General features: G+C 45.5%; 1 protein-coding gene across 41 annotated transcripts in view; it reads right to left on the bottom strand.

Moving 5' to 3' along the window:
- Positions 1-14,536, bottom strand: part of LOC110529831 (ankyrin-3) — a 165,430-nt gene that overhangs the window by 40,326 nt on the left and 110,568 nt on the right. For 31 of the 41 annotated variants that reach the window (XM_036985839.1, XM_036985833.1, XM_036985955.1 and 28 more), the window contains 9 exons: positions 14,320-14,418; positions 13,154-13,252; positions 9,026-9,223; positions 8,269-8,367; positions 7,431-7,529; positions 7,035-7,133; positions 6,594-6,689; positions 5,601-5,673; positions 5,316-5,372 (listed from right to left, as the gene is read on the bottom strand). In XM_036985839.1, coding sequence (XP_036841734.1) covers positions 5,316-5,372; positions 5,601-5,673; positions 6,594-6,689; positions 7,035-7,133; positions 7,431-7,529; positions 8,269-8,367; positions 9,026-9,223; positions 13,154-13,252; positions 14,320-14,418 — 919 coding nt within the window. Of the gene's footprint in view, positions 1-320; positions 341-450; positions 773-809; positions 1,549-5,315; positions 5,373-5,600; positions 5,674-6,593; positions 6,690-7,034; positions 7,134-7,430; positions 7,530-8,268; positions 8,368-9,025; positions 9,224-13,153; positions 13,253-14,319; positions 14,419-14,536 lie in introns of those variants that run through there. The other 10 variants (XM_036985917.1, XM_036985920.1, XM_036985901.1 and 7 more) reach the window with 6 other exon arrangements.

A 14,536-nucleotide genomic window follows, 5' to 3' on the forward strand; every position in this document is an offset into this window, starting at 1 on the left:
TTAATCAGTGTCACTCTGATAACTAGTGGGCCAGAGTACTAGGCCCTATGCTCAGTTGGTAGGCTACTCATTGGGCTATAGTGAAGCTAAATAGCAGCATCAACACTCATAGGTCTAGGCTACTTGAAATGAATGACATGGTAAGAAATCCGTTACAATCTATTCATAGGCTAACGAAGTCCACTAGCTTGGAGATAGACAAAAGCTACTTGCAGCATAGCTCTTCTGTCCAGTAAAACAAAACGCAGTTTGTATTGACACTCAGGCCAAAAAGCGCTGGGTGTAATTAGACGCTAGCAGAACTCAAGCAGCAAGAGCACCTAGATTATCAAGGTGAAAAAAAACAGCAATCCTTTCCGCGACAATGTATCCCCTTTCCCCCTTCTGACCGACCCCAGCCTGCAACACATCAATCTTCCACCGCAGCCCCTCCCCCGGCAGCCCCAGTACCTCAGATAATGCCGCACTTTTGCTCGGATGGGCTACAATGTCGTTACAGCGCTTTGCTACATTGCAACACTGGTTCCTTCAAACACGCTCGCTTTCACACACTGACTGTAGAACGTCAAAGGTGAGTAATGTTTTTCAAAGCCAATGCAGTACTGAAGGCTATACTGTACGTCATAGCAAGCAAGCGATTCTCTTCTCCCTCTCCCAGCTCTCTCTCACTCACACACGGCTCTCTCCCGCCTCAGCTACGCTGTAGCCTACAATAACTCGATTGCGTACGAAATGGCTTTATGCACCAGTTCCCTGTATCACCTCCATTCGACAGCACTTCTCCATAAAATATGGCCTTTATGACTTACATAGAAAAACAGCCATGTCCGTCACCACTCTTATTATATTCCCGTGTTTGTCTTTATTTTCCAATTATCTGCAGAACAGTTAACTCCCACCAATAAATCCAGAGAGAGACGAGAGGCGTAAAAAAAATCTAATCCATTCATGTGGTTGCGGCTGAAAGAACTCGAAATCGAACTGTCCCGATTGTCTGTCCTTCCAGCCAGGGACTGTCCGAAAGCCTACTGTAACTGCTGCAACTGCACCTCTGCCGCTGCCGTTCCGTCTCTTGCGGCAAACAAAGTTTAAACTATGCGGAGTTTTCCGGGTAGAGCACATCCCTGAGCGAAAAAGTAAAAGTAGAAGCCATTTAAATTCGCGATAAGAGGTTTCTTTGCTTGTCGGCTCAGCTAAAGCTCATAGCATTGGATTTGGAGAGAAAGTCCACCAGTCCGGATAGCATCTCCGTCAATTCAGGCCGAATTGCACCGAAAACACAGTGGCAGAGGGATAGAGAGGTCGCGTTTGAATAATGTTTGTGGTTTGTCTGTTGCGCAGTAATCTGAGTGTATTCCAGAATGTAAACAAATACTTATTTTAGGACACAGGATAAACAGTTTGGGGAGAATGACCAGAGAAAGAGTCTTTGAAGAACAACCCACTAGGTTTTTTCCTGAGGAGGGGGGTGGACAGTGGAAATATGGCTGCAATCCAAATGGGTGGACCAAAACTGCCCCCCAAAATGGATAATTGGTTCATCTTTTTGTCTCTCAAAGAAAGTAGCCTACATATACAGTGGAGCAAAAAAGTATTTAGTCAGCCACCAATTGTGCAAGTTCTCCCACTTAAAAAGATGAGAGAGGCCTGTAATTTTCATCATAGGTGCACTTCAACTATGACATACAAAATGAGAAAAAAAAATCCAGAAAATCACATTGTAGGATTTTTAATTAATTCATTAGCAAATTATGGTGGAAAATAAGTATTTGGTCACCTACAAACAAGCATGATTTCTGGCTCTCACAGACCTGTAACTTCTTCTTTAAGAGGCTCCTCTGTCCTCCACTCGTTACCTGTATTAATGGCACCTGTTTGAACTTGTTATCAGTATAAAAGACACCTGTCCACAACCTCAAACAGTCACACTCCAAACTCCACTATGCCCAAGACCAAAGAGCTGTCAAAGGACACCAGAAACAAAATTGTGGACCTGCGCCAGGCTGGGAAGACTGAATCTGCAATAGCTAAGCAATTTGGTTTGAATAAATCAACTGTGTGAGCAATTATTAGGAAATGGAAGACATACAAGACCACTGATAATCTCCCTCAATCTGGGGCTCCACGCAAGATCTCACCCCGTGGGGTCAAAATTATCCCAGAACCACACGGGGGGACCTAGTGAATGACCTGCAGAGAGCTGGGACCAAAGTAACAAAGCCTACCATCAGTAACACACTACGCCGCCAGGGACTCAAATCCTGCAGTGCCAGACATGTCCAGGCCCGTCTGAAGTTTGCTAGAGAGCATTTGGATGATCCAGAAGAAGATTGGGAGAATGTCATATGGTCAGATGAAACCAAAATATAACTTTTTGGTAAAAACTAAACTCGTCGTGTTTGGAGGACAAAGAATGCTGAGTTGCATCCAAAGAACACCATACCTACTGTGAAGCATGGGGGTGGAAACATCATGCTTTGGGGCTGTTTTTCTGCAAAGGGACCAGGACGACTGATCCGTGTAAAGGAAAGAATGAATGGGGCCATGTATCGTGAGATTTTGAGTGAAAACCTACTTCCATCAGCAAGGGCATTGAAGTTGAAACGTGGTTGGGTCTTTCAGCATGACAATGATCCCAAACACACCGCCCGGGCAACGAAGGAGTGGCTTCGTAAGAAGTATTTCAAGGTCCTGGAGTGGCCTAGCCAGTCTCCAGATCTCACCCCCATAGAAAATCTTTGGAGGGAGTTGAAAGTCTGTGTTGCCCAGCAACAGCCCAAACACATCACTGCTCTAGAGGAGATCTACATGGAGGAATGGGCCAAAATACCAGCAACAGTGTGTGAAAACCTTGTGAAGACTTACAGAAAACGTTTGACCTCTGTCATTGCCAACAAAGGGTATATAACAAAGTATTGATATACACTTTTGTTATTGACCAAATACTTATTTTCCACCATAATTTGCAAATAAATAAATAAAATATCCTACAATGTGATTTTCTGTTTTTTCTTTTTCTCATTTTGTCTGTCATAGTTGAAGTGCACCTATGATGAAAATTACAGGCCTCTCTAATCTTTTTAAGTGGGAGAACGTGCACAATTGGTGGCTGACTAAATACTTTTTTGCCCCACTGTACCTCCCTAAACCATTACTCCTCTAAAATCATGACTAGTGATCTCTTTTAGACAGGGTGATCTAAGGAATGCGTAGTGGGATCAGCATGCCACTGCACTGACTACAGCAGGACAGGAATGACCTGTCATGGCCAATTGGATTGCCCTCCATAAGCGAGATGGCATGCACTGTGACAGATTACTGGTGTAATGCATGGTCAAATGTAACGCCATTATTCAGTAAGACTGTCAATGACACATTCCCAGACGATAGGTTTTCAGCATTTAGCTTACATTACATGTTTTATCATTTAGCAGATGCTCTTATCCAGAGCCATTTACAGTAGTGAGTGCATACAATTTTGTGCTCTTATGTACTGGTCCCCCATGGGAATCGAACCCACAACCCTGGCATTGCAAGCGCCATGTGTTACAAACGTTGCCACATGGGACCATATCTGCCTCTGTCAATCTTACACCTAAGGCCATATAGCAATGTAGTAAACTGTGAGGATAACCTCAACAGCTGACATGAGGTAAACTATTTGTTACCAATTTGATTATAGCATTACAGTATTGTATGAGAGGCCATTACAATGTGGAAAGCATTGAACATGGAGAGCAGTAAACATTGCAGTGTATGTTTATCAGCCCCGATGTAGACACCGTAAGCACTACCTCTGATCAGTCAGCAGGTGAGTGTGTGGAACTTGTTGAGTCCAGCAGTATCATCTGACACAGAAACTCCACACCCCTCTCTACAGTTACCTAAGCAACACTCCATGGACAAATGTATCCATTTTACAGTAGTGTCTGTTAATTGCTTCCAAAACACTGGGTGACAACTGAAATGCACTGCAAAAAAAATGAAATCTAAGCAAGATTAAATATCTTATATTGTCTTATTGTCCCGCCTAGTTAAAAAGGTTAAATAAAAATTAAAAAAAGATATTAAGGTAAAATATCTTGAAAAATATCTTGAAATAAGATACATTTCTTGTATTAAGCCTTTTTTTAAGATAAAAACATAAATATTAACAGCCAATGACATTGGATAATTTAGCTTGGTAAGAAAAAAACTAATTATCACTCAATATAAGCTATTTAGTCTGGCTTAGATTTCACTCTTTTGCAGTGCATTTCAGTTGTCACCCAGTGTTTTTGAAGCAATGAATAACAAAGTTGTTCCTAACAACTATTGATACATTGGTATTCAAACAGTCAGCATAAGAGTGCAATTTGAGACCGGTAACCTGTAGCAACACTTGTCCCACACACTTTACTAGTTACAAGTAGTGTAACTGTATAGTTACAAGTAATGTATAGTAATTTATTACTGTATTTTTACCCAAGATATTGAAATGCCATGTAACTACCATGCATGGTATTGTGGCAACAAAGTTAAAAGCACCATGAAACTCATCTTTACTACAATAGGAAGCCCATCTTCTGAAAACACCAGAAACCCTACCTCGTCAAAAAGTCTCTTCAATAACCCCCCCCCCCCCCCCCCAAAAAAGGCTTGTGAACGGACACTCTCACTTTTTTCCCCTTTTCTAGGGGAATTGCTGATAGCTGACATTGCTGATAGCTACTTTATTGAAGGAAAATGTACTTACTATGACTGTGATATGTGGTTGTCCCGCCAAGCTGTCTTAAGATGCACTAACTGTAAGGTGCTCTGGATAAGAGTGTCTGCTAAATGACTAATATGTAAAAAATAAAATGTAAAAGGAAGGCCTGTCCCTCAAAGCACAAATTGCTCTAGGGCTCGAATACTTAGCTACATGCAGTGTAACCAGAATGACTGTGGATAAGTCACACCAAACCAACAGTATCTTATCACAAGCAAAATAAAAGTCCAAAAGCTCAAACACAAATGTCATTTGTGTCCGAGGCTTACTTTCTCTGCTGATTTACATTTGCTGACATCAACTACTGATATGTGGATCAAACAAGATACTCAGAGAAAGCTGCATTTCAGTGTAGGAAGCAGAGAGAAAGAGGTGGGTTCTGGCTAGCGTGTTCCAGATTGCCAGGCAAACTCCTAGCAACAGCGGACAGTCAGTGAAGCAGCGTATCAGCAATGATGGCGAGATGGTTAGCTTTCCAACAGGTGAGGTGCAGGTGAAGGAATGGGGTTACGTGAAAAGAGTGAAACAAAAACAAAACTACTGCGTAGAAAAATGGGGCAAATACCTTCGTCAACATCTGAAATACAGTCGTCATTGAGAATTTCCGGCGCATTAGCCTTAGCTGTGTGATTTGAATACATACAGTTAATGGAATATTAATAAGGCATCAAATGGCACACTTTCACTAATATGAGATGCAGCCACGCATACTATATGATTCACATGCCTTGAATACACAAAACACAGGTTAACCCCAACCGGTCAACTCACTGTCAGCTTATGGGGTAATGCACGGCTTAGGTTGTCAGCGAAGTTTTGATACAGTCATATCAACCACTCATACTCATACCTTCATCGTCAGACATGTCCAGAAACTCGTTCATGGTCTCGGGGATGTTCATTTTGTGTTTTTCTGTCGCAGTCTGTTGATAAAAGAGTCCGGCATGAATAATGCAAATGAATGCTACTGTGCCCAGTGGCCCCTGATTGGCCCTGGGGGTCACTATTATTAAATCCCTCCTGACACGTCGACAGATCTATTTGAGGAGCAACAGGATATTCAACCTGGGCTTTTCACACAGTTAAGCATGTGAGAGAACATTCCTGGAATCACATGCAGTTACTCTTGTATACCGTTTCAGGGCCAAGTACTAATTTGAGATACGCATACAGTAACTCATCCAGTGATGTCAAGGTTTGAGTTGTACACAATGTGCACACTTCATGTTAGGATTCAGCCCCATGTCATCAGAGGAATAAACAACTGTTTATTCATTTATTATGTACTTTCAGATCCCCACACACAGATACACACATGAGGTTAGTGAACTGCAAGCACATGGTCAGATGACAGTAACACATACTGTACATGGAGACAGACCACTAGTCTGGATTGACATGTTTTTTCATCCACTAGGAATGCAGATCGACCGTTTGCTTTGCGTCACCATAACACACACGCAGAGATCAGCATGCTATGCACTGCAAACTGCCTCAAGAGTGGTACCCGGCCTATTGTTTGGGTGTATGACCCTGTGATCTACACCTACTACCTGTACAGCAATGGAACACAAATCAAGTCTTCCACCACTGCGGTGTCAGTTGAGATAAAGGCCTGTGTTCATGCCAGGTGAGTGGACTCTCCATTTCATGAGTTACAGTCAAATTGAGCGCCAGAAGCAATATTCACTGGACAAAGACAAGCTGTAACATTGGGGTTAGGCCCCACTGGTCCACATTAAATTACATAGACGAGCAGGCAAACAGACAGACAAACAAACCTACAGAAACCTAAATATGCAGACCAATGAGACAGACAGACAGACATGGCATGGCGTCTTACCACAGAGGTCAGATTCTCATCAGTCACTGGCCTGAGAGTGTCGACCACTGAGATGTAACCAAGACGACAGGCGATGGACAAGGCTGTGCTCCCGTTCTGCGAAGAGGGGGGAAAGAAATGATGTAGGTTATAATATGTGTTTGTTTTTACTTTGTTAGTGTGGCAACATTAGTGCTGTGTGTGGGGGTGTATTTAGTGCTGTGTGTGGGTGTGTATTTCTGTGCTTTGTGAATGTACAATGATACTGTATATGTATGTGTGTGTGTTTCTGTGTAGAAGTCTGTTTTTAGTGTGTGTGCGTGTGTCTGTGTCTGTGTGTCCATTACTATGTATGTACTGTATACTATTGTATGTGTCCTGCTGCTCTGTGTAGCCCTGCTGATCCAGGCCTCTGGAAGAGAGCTGCTGAGACAGCAGGTTTTCCCATCATGCCTCACTCACCACGGTCAGCTGATTGGCAGAGGCTCCGTGCTGCAGCAGCAGGTTGATGATGTGGGTGTGGCCCTGCTGCGCCGCCTGGTGGAGGGGCGTGTAGCCGTTCTGCAGACAGCGACAGAGAGAACGAGAGGGAGGGATGATAGTGAGAGGAAGAACGAGATGGAGAGAAATTGAGGGGAGTGGGGAAAGGGGATGCAAAGTGAAAACATGAGGGAGAAGATATAAACAGGAGGATAGCAAGAGAGTGACGGAGGGAGAGAGGGAGTGAGGGACGGGGAAGGAGGGAGTGGTATCAAAACAAAGAGAGTGTTAGGGAGAGCCAGCGAAAAACACACAAACTGACAAAGGTAAATAAGTTCAGCTCACATGAACACCACATGGGACAGACTTTCAGTTTACCTTTGTTTTGTCATCAACTCTGGCCTGGTTCTGTATGAGGAAGTCCGCCATCTTCACGTTGCCATAGTGACAAGCCACATGCAGCGGAGTGTATCCCATCTGTTTTACCCAAGGACAAGGAACCGAGAGAGAGAGAGAGAGAAGAAAGGAAGATGTAAGCTTTTTACTTCTCGTCCTGTGACATCATAGCCCTTGTGTGACCAGGAAGTAACTAACATAACATTTACACAAGTGTGACACAAAAATCCTATTATACAACAAGAACATCATAACACTTCTCTAATGGAGACACCTGATAGAAAATATGAATGAATGAACAGCCTTGGCTGTAAACCAGTGTGCTGCCAGCAAAACACAGTGTGTGACCTTGTGCTACTGCAGATCTCTCTCTGTCTGTGTCCCTGTCTAATGAACGTGAGCAGCCGATGGGCAGCCTGCTGCATCAAGCTGGGGAGGTTACTGGTAGTGACGCACATACAGACACAAACACCTGCCACTCAGGTGTCTTCTAATCCTTTATTCATCCTACACCTGAGAACACAGTGCTGCAGTCAAGTGTGTGTGGGGGCAGGTGTTTATCTTTCCTTCAACATTTTATCGACCAGTGTATAGAATGGTGGAGATAATACATACACACACGCAACATCAATACATTATGTCTGTAACTTCATTGTGTTGTGGGTCTTTATCACTATTCTAAACACATGAATTAACCATCTACAACCCCTGGTCTATCATTGACAAGGAGAGTTGAAATCAAGGGCATCTCTCTGTCCCACAGGCTTTCACTCTGATAGTCTGTTCCCTGTGGTTGCCGTGGAAACAGCGTGACCTTCACCTTTGTCGAGGGGTCGACGTCCGCCCCCTGGTTGAGCAGGACTTCCGCCACGTTGACTTTGTCCTCCTGCGCCGCTAAGTGGAGAGGTGTGAGACCACTCTGAAAGAGATAGGCGCAATCGCACACACACACACACACACATTTAGAATTCATTTTCCATGCCGGGGGTTATCATAGCCATGTCAAAGCAATGGCTCTTTATTCATATTTGTTTTTAAAGAGTCACAGGGATAGTTAGCTAGCTAGGAGGTTGATTTTAAAGAGTCACAGGGATAGTTAGCTAGCTAGGAGGTTGTTTTTAAAGGACTTGGTAAATCCAGTGGCTCCTTTTGAACTCAGTGAAAAGTGTCAGTGAAAATGAGAGACTCAGCTGTGGTCTGATCCGCCATGCTAAAGACGGCGCTATACTGAGAAGTGTCATCTGCCTTCAACTCATTAGGATGACACAGGCCCTCTAGGCTCATATCAGTGGGCTTAAATCAGCCTCTGAAAAGCCTGGCCATTGGTGTATGCGCCTTTGGTAACACATGTGTCTGTGGTTGTGCATGTGTGTATGTGAACAGTAGTATGAGTGTGTTAGTTTCAGTGTTGATGATGTCCGGTCTTAAGGCCTATGAGTTATACAATTATCCTTTTCACATAAGTTAACCCTCCTGTGAGGCCAGGTGAGAGTGTGTGTGCGTGTGTGTATGTGTTTATGTGAATGTAGTATAGTGAACCGTTTGTGCTGTGTATACACAGTGTGTGTGTGTGTTACCTTGTTGCCCATGTTGACGCTGGCGTTCTTGGTGAGCAGCAGAGAGACCAGGTCCACACTGCCCCCCTGTGCAGCCAGGTGAACAGGGCTGATGCCCTGGCGGGTCACAGCATTGGTGTCCGCCCCGTACTCCAGTAGGGTGGTCCCGATGTCCATCTGGTTCTTCTTGGCAGCTATGTGGAGGGGTGTGTAGCCATTCTGAGAGGACGAGACACAGAGAACATGTATTCAGCACACTATGTGTCCTCTATTCTACTCTACTCTATTCTACTCTATTCTACTCTATTCTACTCTATTCTGCTCTATTCTACTCTACTCTATTCTACTCTACTCTATTCTACTCTACTCTACTCTACTCTATTCTACTCTATTCTACTCTATTCTGCTCTGCTTTACTCTATTCTACAACTATTATATTCTAGTCTATTCTACTCTCATTAGGGTTCTAGATAAAGAGATGATAACACACAGTACACTGTAAACATCCCATAGTCTTAGCTAGATGCATGGTTTAGCTTAAGGCCTTGGTTAACAGAAACAACATGTTTCACCCTCTTTTCCCTTCACTGGACACACTACTAAACAACAAAAGCCCCAGGCAGGCAGAAAGAGTCTTTGGCTGGGTTTTAAAGCCGGATCCATCCCAACATTCCCAAAGGGTTTCCCTGGAGAGGATCTTTAGTGGAGCTCCACTGGAGGTATGACACTACAGTGGGGCTTTAACTCCATGAATAGTCCTGGGAAGCAGGGCAGTGGGGGTGTAATAGTCCTGGGATGCAGGGCAGTGGGGTGTAATAGTCCTGGGAAGCAGGGCAGTGGGGGTGTAATAGTCCTGGGAAGCAGGGCAGTGGGGGTGTAATATTCCTGGGAAGCAGGGCAGTGGGGGTGTAATAGTCCTGGGATGCAGGGCAGTGGGGGTGTAATAGTCCTGGGATGCAGGACAGTGGGGGTGTAAAGTTCATGGGATGCAGGGCAGTGAACTTGTAAAAGTCTTGGGGGTGCAGGGCGGTGGGGTGTAATAGTCCTGGGATGCAGGGCAGTGGGGGTGTAATAGTCCTGGGATGCAGGGCAGTGGACTTGTAAAAATCCTGGGATGCAGGGCAGTGGGGGTGTAATAGTCCTGGGGAGCAGGGCATTGGGGGTGTAATAGTCCTGGCATGCAAGGCAGTGGGGTGTAATAGTCCTGGGATGCAGGGCAGTGGGGTGTAATAGTCCTGTGATGCAGGGCAGTGGGGGTGTAATAGTCCTGGGATGCAGGGCAGTGGGGGTGTAAAAGTCATGGGATGCAGGGCAGTGGACTTGTAAAAGTCCTGGGGGTGCAGGGCAGTGGGGGTGTAATAGTCCTGGGTGGTGGGGTTTGGTGGGGTGTAATAGTCCTGTGGGATTAAAACATTATTTTTAACAGCTTTAATGCATAACTGCCCTTAATAAATATCTACAAAGCTGAGACCATGGGTAGAGACAGTAGGCAGATGTGGAAAAGCGAGACAAGCTCTTGACACTTACTTCAACTGTCATAAAATAAATAAGATAACTCAGAGCAAGGAGTCCAGAACATGGAAAATGTGCCTTTAGCCATTCCTCTGTAATATTAGTTCATACCTTGATAACAAGCATATCATACCACAGTTGACACAGTGCGATTTCATGCATGACTGTTTTGGGTCATTGACAAAGCTTTTCCAGACAGTATAATTTTCCAGTTTTTCATCTTGCCGTCCGTCCGTCTCCGTCTGTCTCTGTCCGTCTTTGTCCGTCTGTCCGTCTTTGTCCGTCTGTCCGTCTGTCTGCCCGTCTCTGTCCGTGTGTCTGTCCGTCTCTGTCCGTGTGTCTGTCCGTCTCTGTCCGTGTGTCTGTCCGTCTCTGTCCGTCTCTGTCCGTCCGTCGGTCTCAGTCTGTCTGTCTGTCTGTCTGTCTGTCTGTCTGTCTGTCTGTCTGTCTGTCTGTCTGTCTCTGTCTGTCTCTGTCTGTCTCTGTCCTTCGGTCTGTCTGTCTGTCTCCGTCCGTCCGCCTGTCTGTCTGTCTGTCCGTCTCTGTCCGTGTGTCTGTCTGTCTGTCCGTCTCTGTCCGTGTGTCTGTCCGTCTCTGTCCGTGTGTCTGTCCGTCTCTGTCCGTGTGTCTGTCCGTCTCTGTCCGTGTGTCTGTCCGTCTCTGTCCGTGTGTCTGTCCGTCTCTGTCCGTGTGTCTGTTCGTCTGTCTGTCCGTCTCTGTCCGTCTGTCTGTCCGTCTCTGTCCGTCTGTCTGTCCGTCTGTGTCCGCCTGTGTCCGTCTGTCTGCCTGTGTCCGTCTGTCTGCCTGTGTCCGTCTGTCTGCCTGTGTCTGTCTGTCTGTCTGTCTGTCCGTCTCTGTCCGTCTCTGTCTGTCTTTGTCCGTCTGCCTGCCCGTCCGTCAGTCTCGGTCTGTCTGTCTCTGTCTGTGTTTGTCTGTCTGTCTCTGTACTTCAGTCTGTCTGTCTGTCTCTGTCCTTCGGTCTGTCTGTCTGTCCGTCTGTCCGCCCGTCTGTCTGTCTCTGTCTGTGTTCGTCTGTCTGTCCGTCTGTCTGTCTGTCTGTCTGTCATGACTGAAGACAAAGGGACAGGCAGCTGTGAAAGACATTGACTGTTTCCCATCATTTGACTTATAACTCTGCATCTCCACATCTCACCAAGCCTAGGCCTCAAAGAGAAGATTTAGTCTATTTCCAAAACACTGGCACACTGAAAGTAAACGAGAGACACCGACTGTAGCCTGCAAACATAGCTTTATAGAAGGAGAGAGGGGGTGGGGGGAGAGATTGATTTTTACAAGGTTTCAAGGTTTCCACATTCAAGACAGTTTTATTGGATGTGATTGGATAACCTGAGCATTATTTTAACACTACAACAGGGCCTGTAAGACCGCAAGCCAACAACAAGGTGACCCTAGTCACTGGGCATGGTCCACTCTGGCACATTTAGAGCTTTGTCTGATTGTTATGCAGTTTAACAACAGCAGTAACTAAGTTACCATGCTTTTCTATTGGACCACACAGAAGCCTATGACAGTCATGACAAAAAAGCAGTATGAAGCAGACGACTTAGCACTGAATCCTATCACACACGAGCACTGAATCCTATCACACACGAGCACTGAATCCTGTCAAACACGAGCACTGAATCCTATCACACAGGAGCACTGAATCCTGTCAAACACGAGCACTGAATCCTATCACACAGGAGCACTGAATCCTATCACACACGAGCACTGAATCCTATCACACACGAGCACTGAATCCTATCACACACGAGCACTGAATCCTGTCAAACACGAGCACTGAATCCTATCACACAGGAGCACTGAATCCTATCACACACGAGCACTGAATCCTATCACACACGAGCACTGAATCCTATCACACACGAGCACTGAATCCTATCACACACGAGCACTGAATCCTATCAAACACGAGCACTAAATCCTATCACACACTAGCACATACTAGGCTAGTCTACAGTACATCCATGGCTCCTCTTTGAAAGACAGCAATGAAAGTTAAATCACTTCTATCCTCTCCTGTTCTGCTCTCAACCTCGTTGGTTAAAATATTCAGTATGTAACAGGATGTTAAGCCAATCCAAACAGGCCAAGGACAAGAGACAAAGAAAAAGCATATAAGAGACACACATGAGTTAATGGTTAATCAGTGTGTTATCAGCTGGTACCGTAATGTTAATCAGCTGGTACTATGGGCCAAAAGGTCAAAAATCTACCTCATGCCTGCTTTAATCAGATCAATGAACCCAAACCAGTATGGTACTAGTCACATTATGCCTGATCTGGTGTGTGTGTGTGTGTGTGACACACGGTGTATGACACTGTGTGTGTGTGTGTGTGTGTGTGACACACGGTGTATGACACTGTGTGTGTGTGTGTGACACACGGTGTATGACACTGTGTGTGTGTGTGTGTGTGACACACGGTGTATGACACTGTGTGTGTGTGTGTGTGTGTGTGACACACGGTGTATGACACTGTGTGTGTGTGTGTGACACACGGTGTATGACACTGTGTGTGTGTGTGTGTGTGACACACGGTGTATGACACTGTGTGTGTGTGTGTGTGTGTGTGACACACGGTGTATGACACTGTGTGTGTGTCAGAGTGAAGTACCTTGGCTGCGGCGTGGGGAGATGCTCCCTGATCCAGAAGCAGTAGAGCCACTCTCTGATTATCGTAGTGAGCAGCTACATGCAGTGGAGTTAGCCCACTCTAAAACACACACAAACAACACCACGTTAGAAGGAGCCCAAACACCAAAGACAAGGGAGGAAGCCACAACATAAACAGAACAGGAGGAAAAGCCATGGAGCCGATGGGACCCAATCAGACGGGGACCAGTTTAAGCATGACACCAATGAGCACACAACGCTGAATTAAGCCCATCTACAGCGCATCCACACAACTAGCAAAATGCAGAACACTTCAACAGAAATATTTTCTACAGAAAAAGGTATTTCTAGTGACATAGGCACCCTGGAAACCGAATGATGTAATTGTGTGTGCCTGGCAGCCTGCATATTATTTTGCTGCAGTTTGGATACACCATTAGATGGGGACTTGTTTTAGCGTGACACCACCAAGAACTGTTAAACCACAAACATGTCTTTTTACGAGTCTCCTCCATCTTCATTACCATACCTGCTTGCCATTATGTTAAGCACTTTCAAATGGCTGGACAGACACTGATCTGACACATAATTAGTACCAGTAGGCTCCTCATACAGTAAGTATGGTGTGTGTGTGTGTGTTTGTGTGTGTGTGTGTATGTGTCTGTCTGTACGCATCTGTGTGTCTTAGAAGAGGGTGAACGAGTGCATGCCATAATGTTTTAGTGGAGGAAAAGCATCTGTAAGCTGTGCCATCGTGAGAGAAGTTATGATTTCCCTCAGTCCAGCTGCAGCTCCTACAATCTAGCTTCAGTAGTGTTCTGTTCCTTTTCAGAGGGACGGGGATGAGACTAGGAAAGGAGGCCAAAGGCCCACAGGATGACGTATGACATCCATTCGAACAGAGGGGGGAGGGGAGGGAGAGTAGAGGGGAGGGGAGAGTGGAGGGGAGGGGAGGGAAGAGGGGAGGGGAGAGTGGAAGAGAGAGAGGGGAGGGGAGGGGAGGGGAGGGGAGGGGAGGGTGGAACTCTACTACTTCACTCACTCTATTAGAATTAATGATATTGTCTCAAATATCACAACCAATCTCATAGAACTAGAAGCAACTCTAATTCTATGGCCAAGCGAATGTTATTGGATTTCAGGATTTGCTCTCTTCACACATCCCACCTTTCCAGCTGCATCCGGAGCTGCTCTCTTCTGAAGAAGCAGGCTGGCCACTTCCATCTTCCCATACTTGGCTGCCACGTGAAGAGGACTGAACCCTTTCTGTAGAAGACATCAGGAGACACATCATCAACTTGAGACAGCCAGGGAGAACAGAGCTGCTCTGGCAACCTAACTGACAGGGAAAAGTCTAAATGGGATTCTTGGGACATTCAACTCT

The sequence above is a fragment of the Oncorhynchus mykiss genome, chromosome 1 (genome assembly GCF_013265735.2).
Source record: "Oncorhynchus mykiss isolate Arlee chromosome 1, USDA_OmykA_1.1, whole genome shotgun sequence".
Taxonomy (NCBI): Eukaryota; Metazoa; Chordata; class Actinopteri; order Salmoniformes; family Salmonidae; genus Oncorhynchus; species Oncorhynchus mykiss.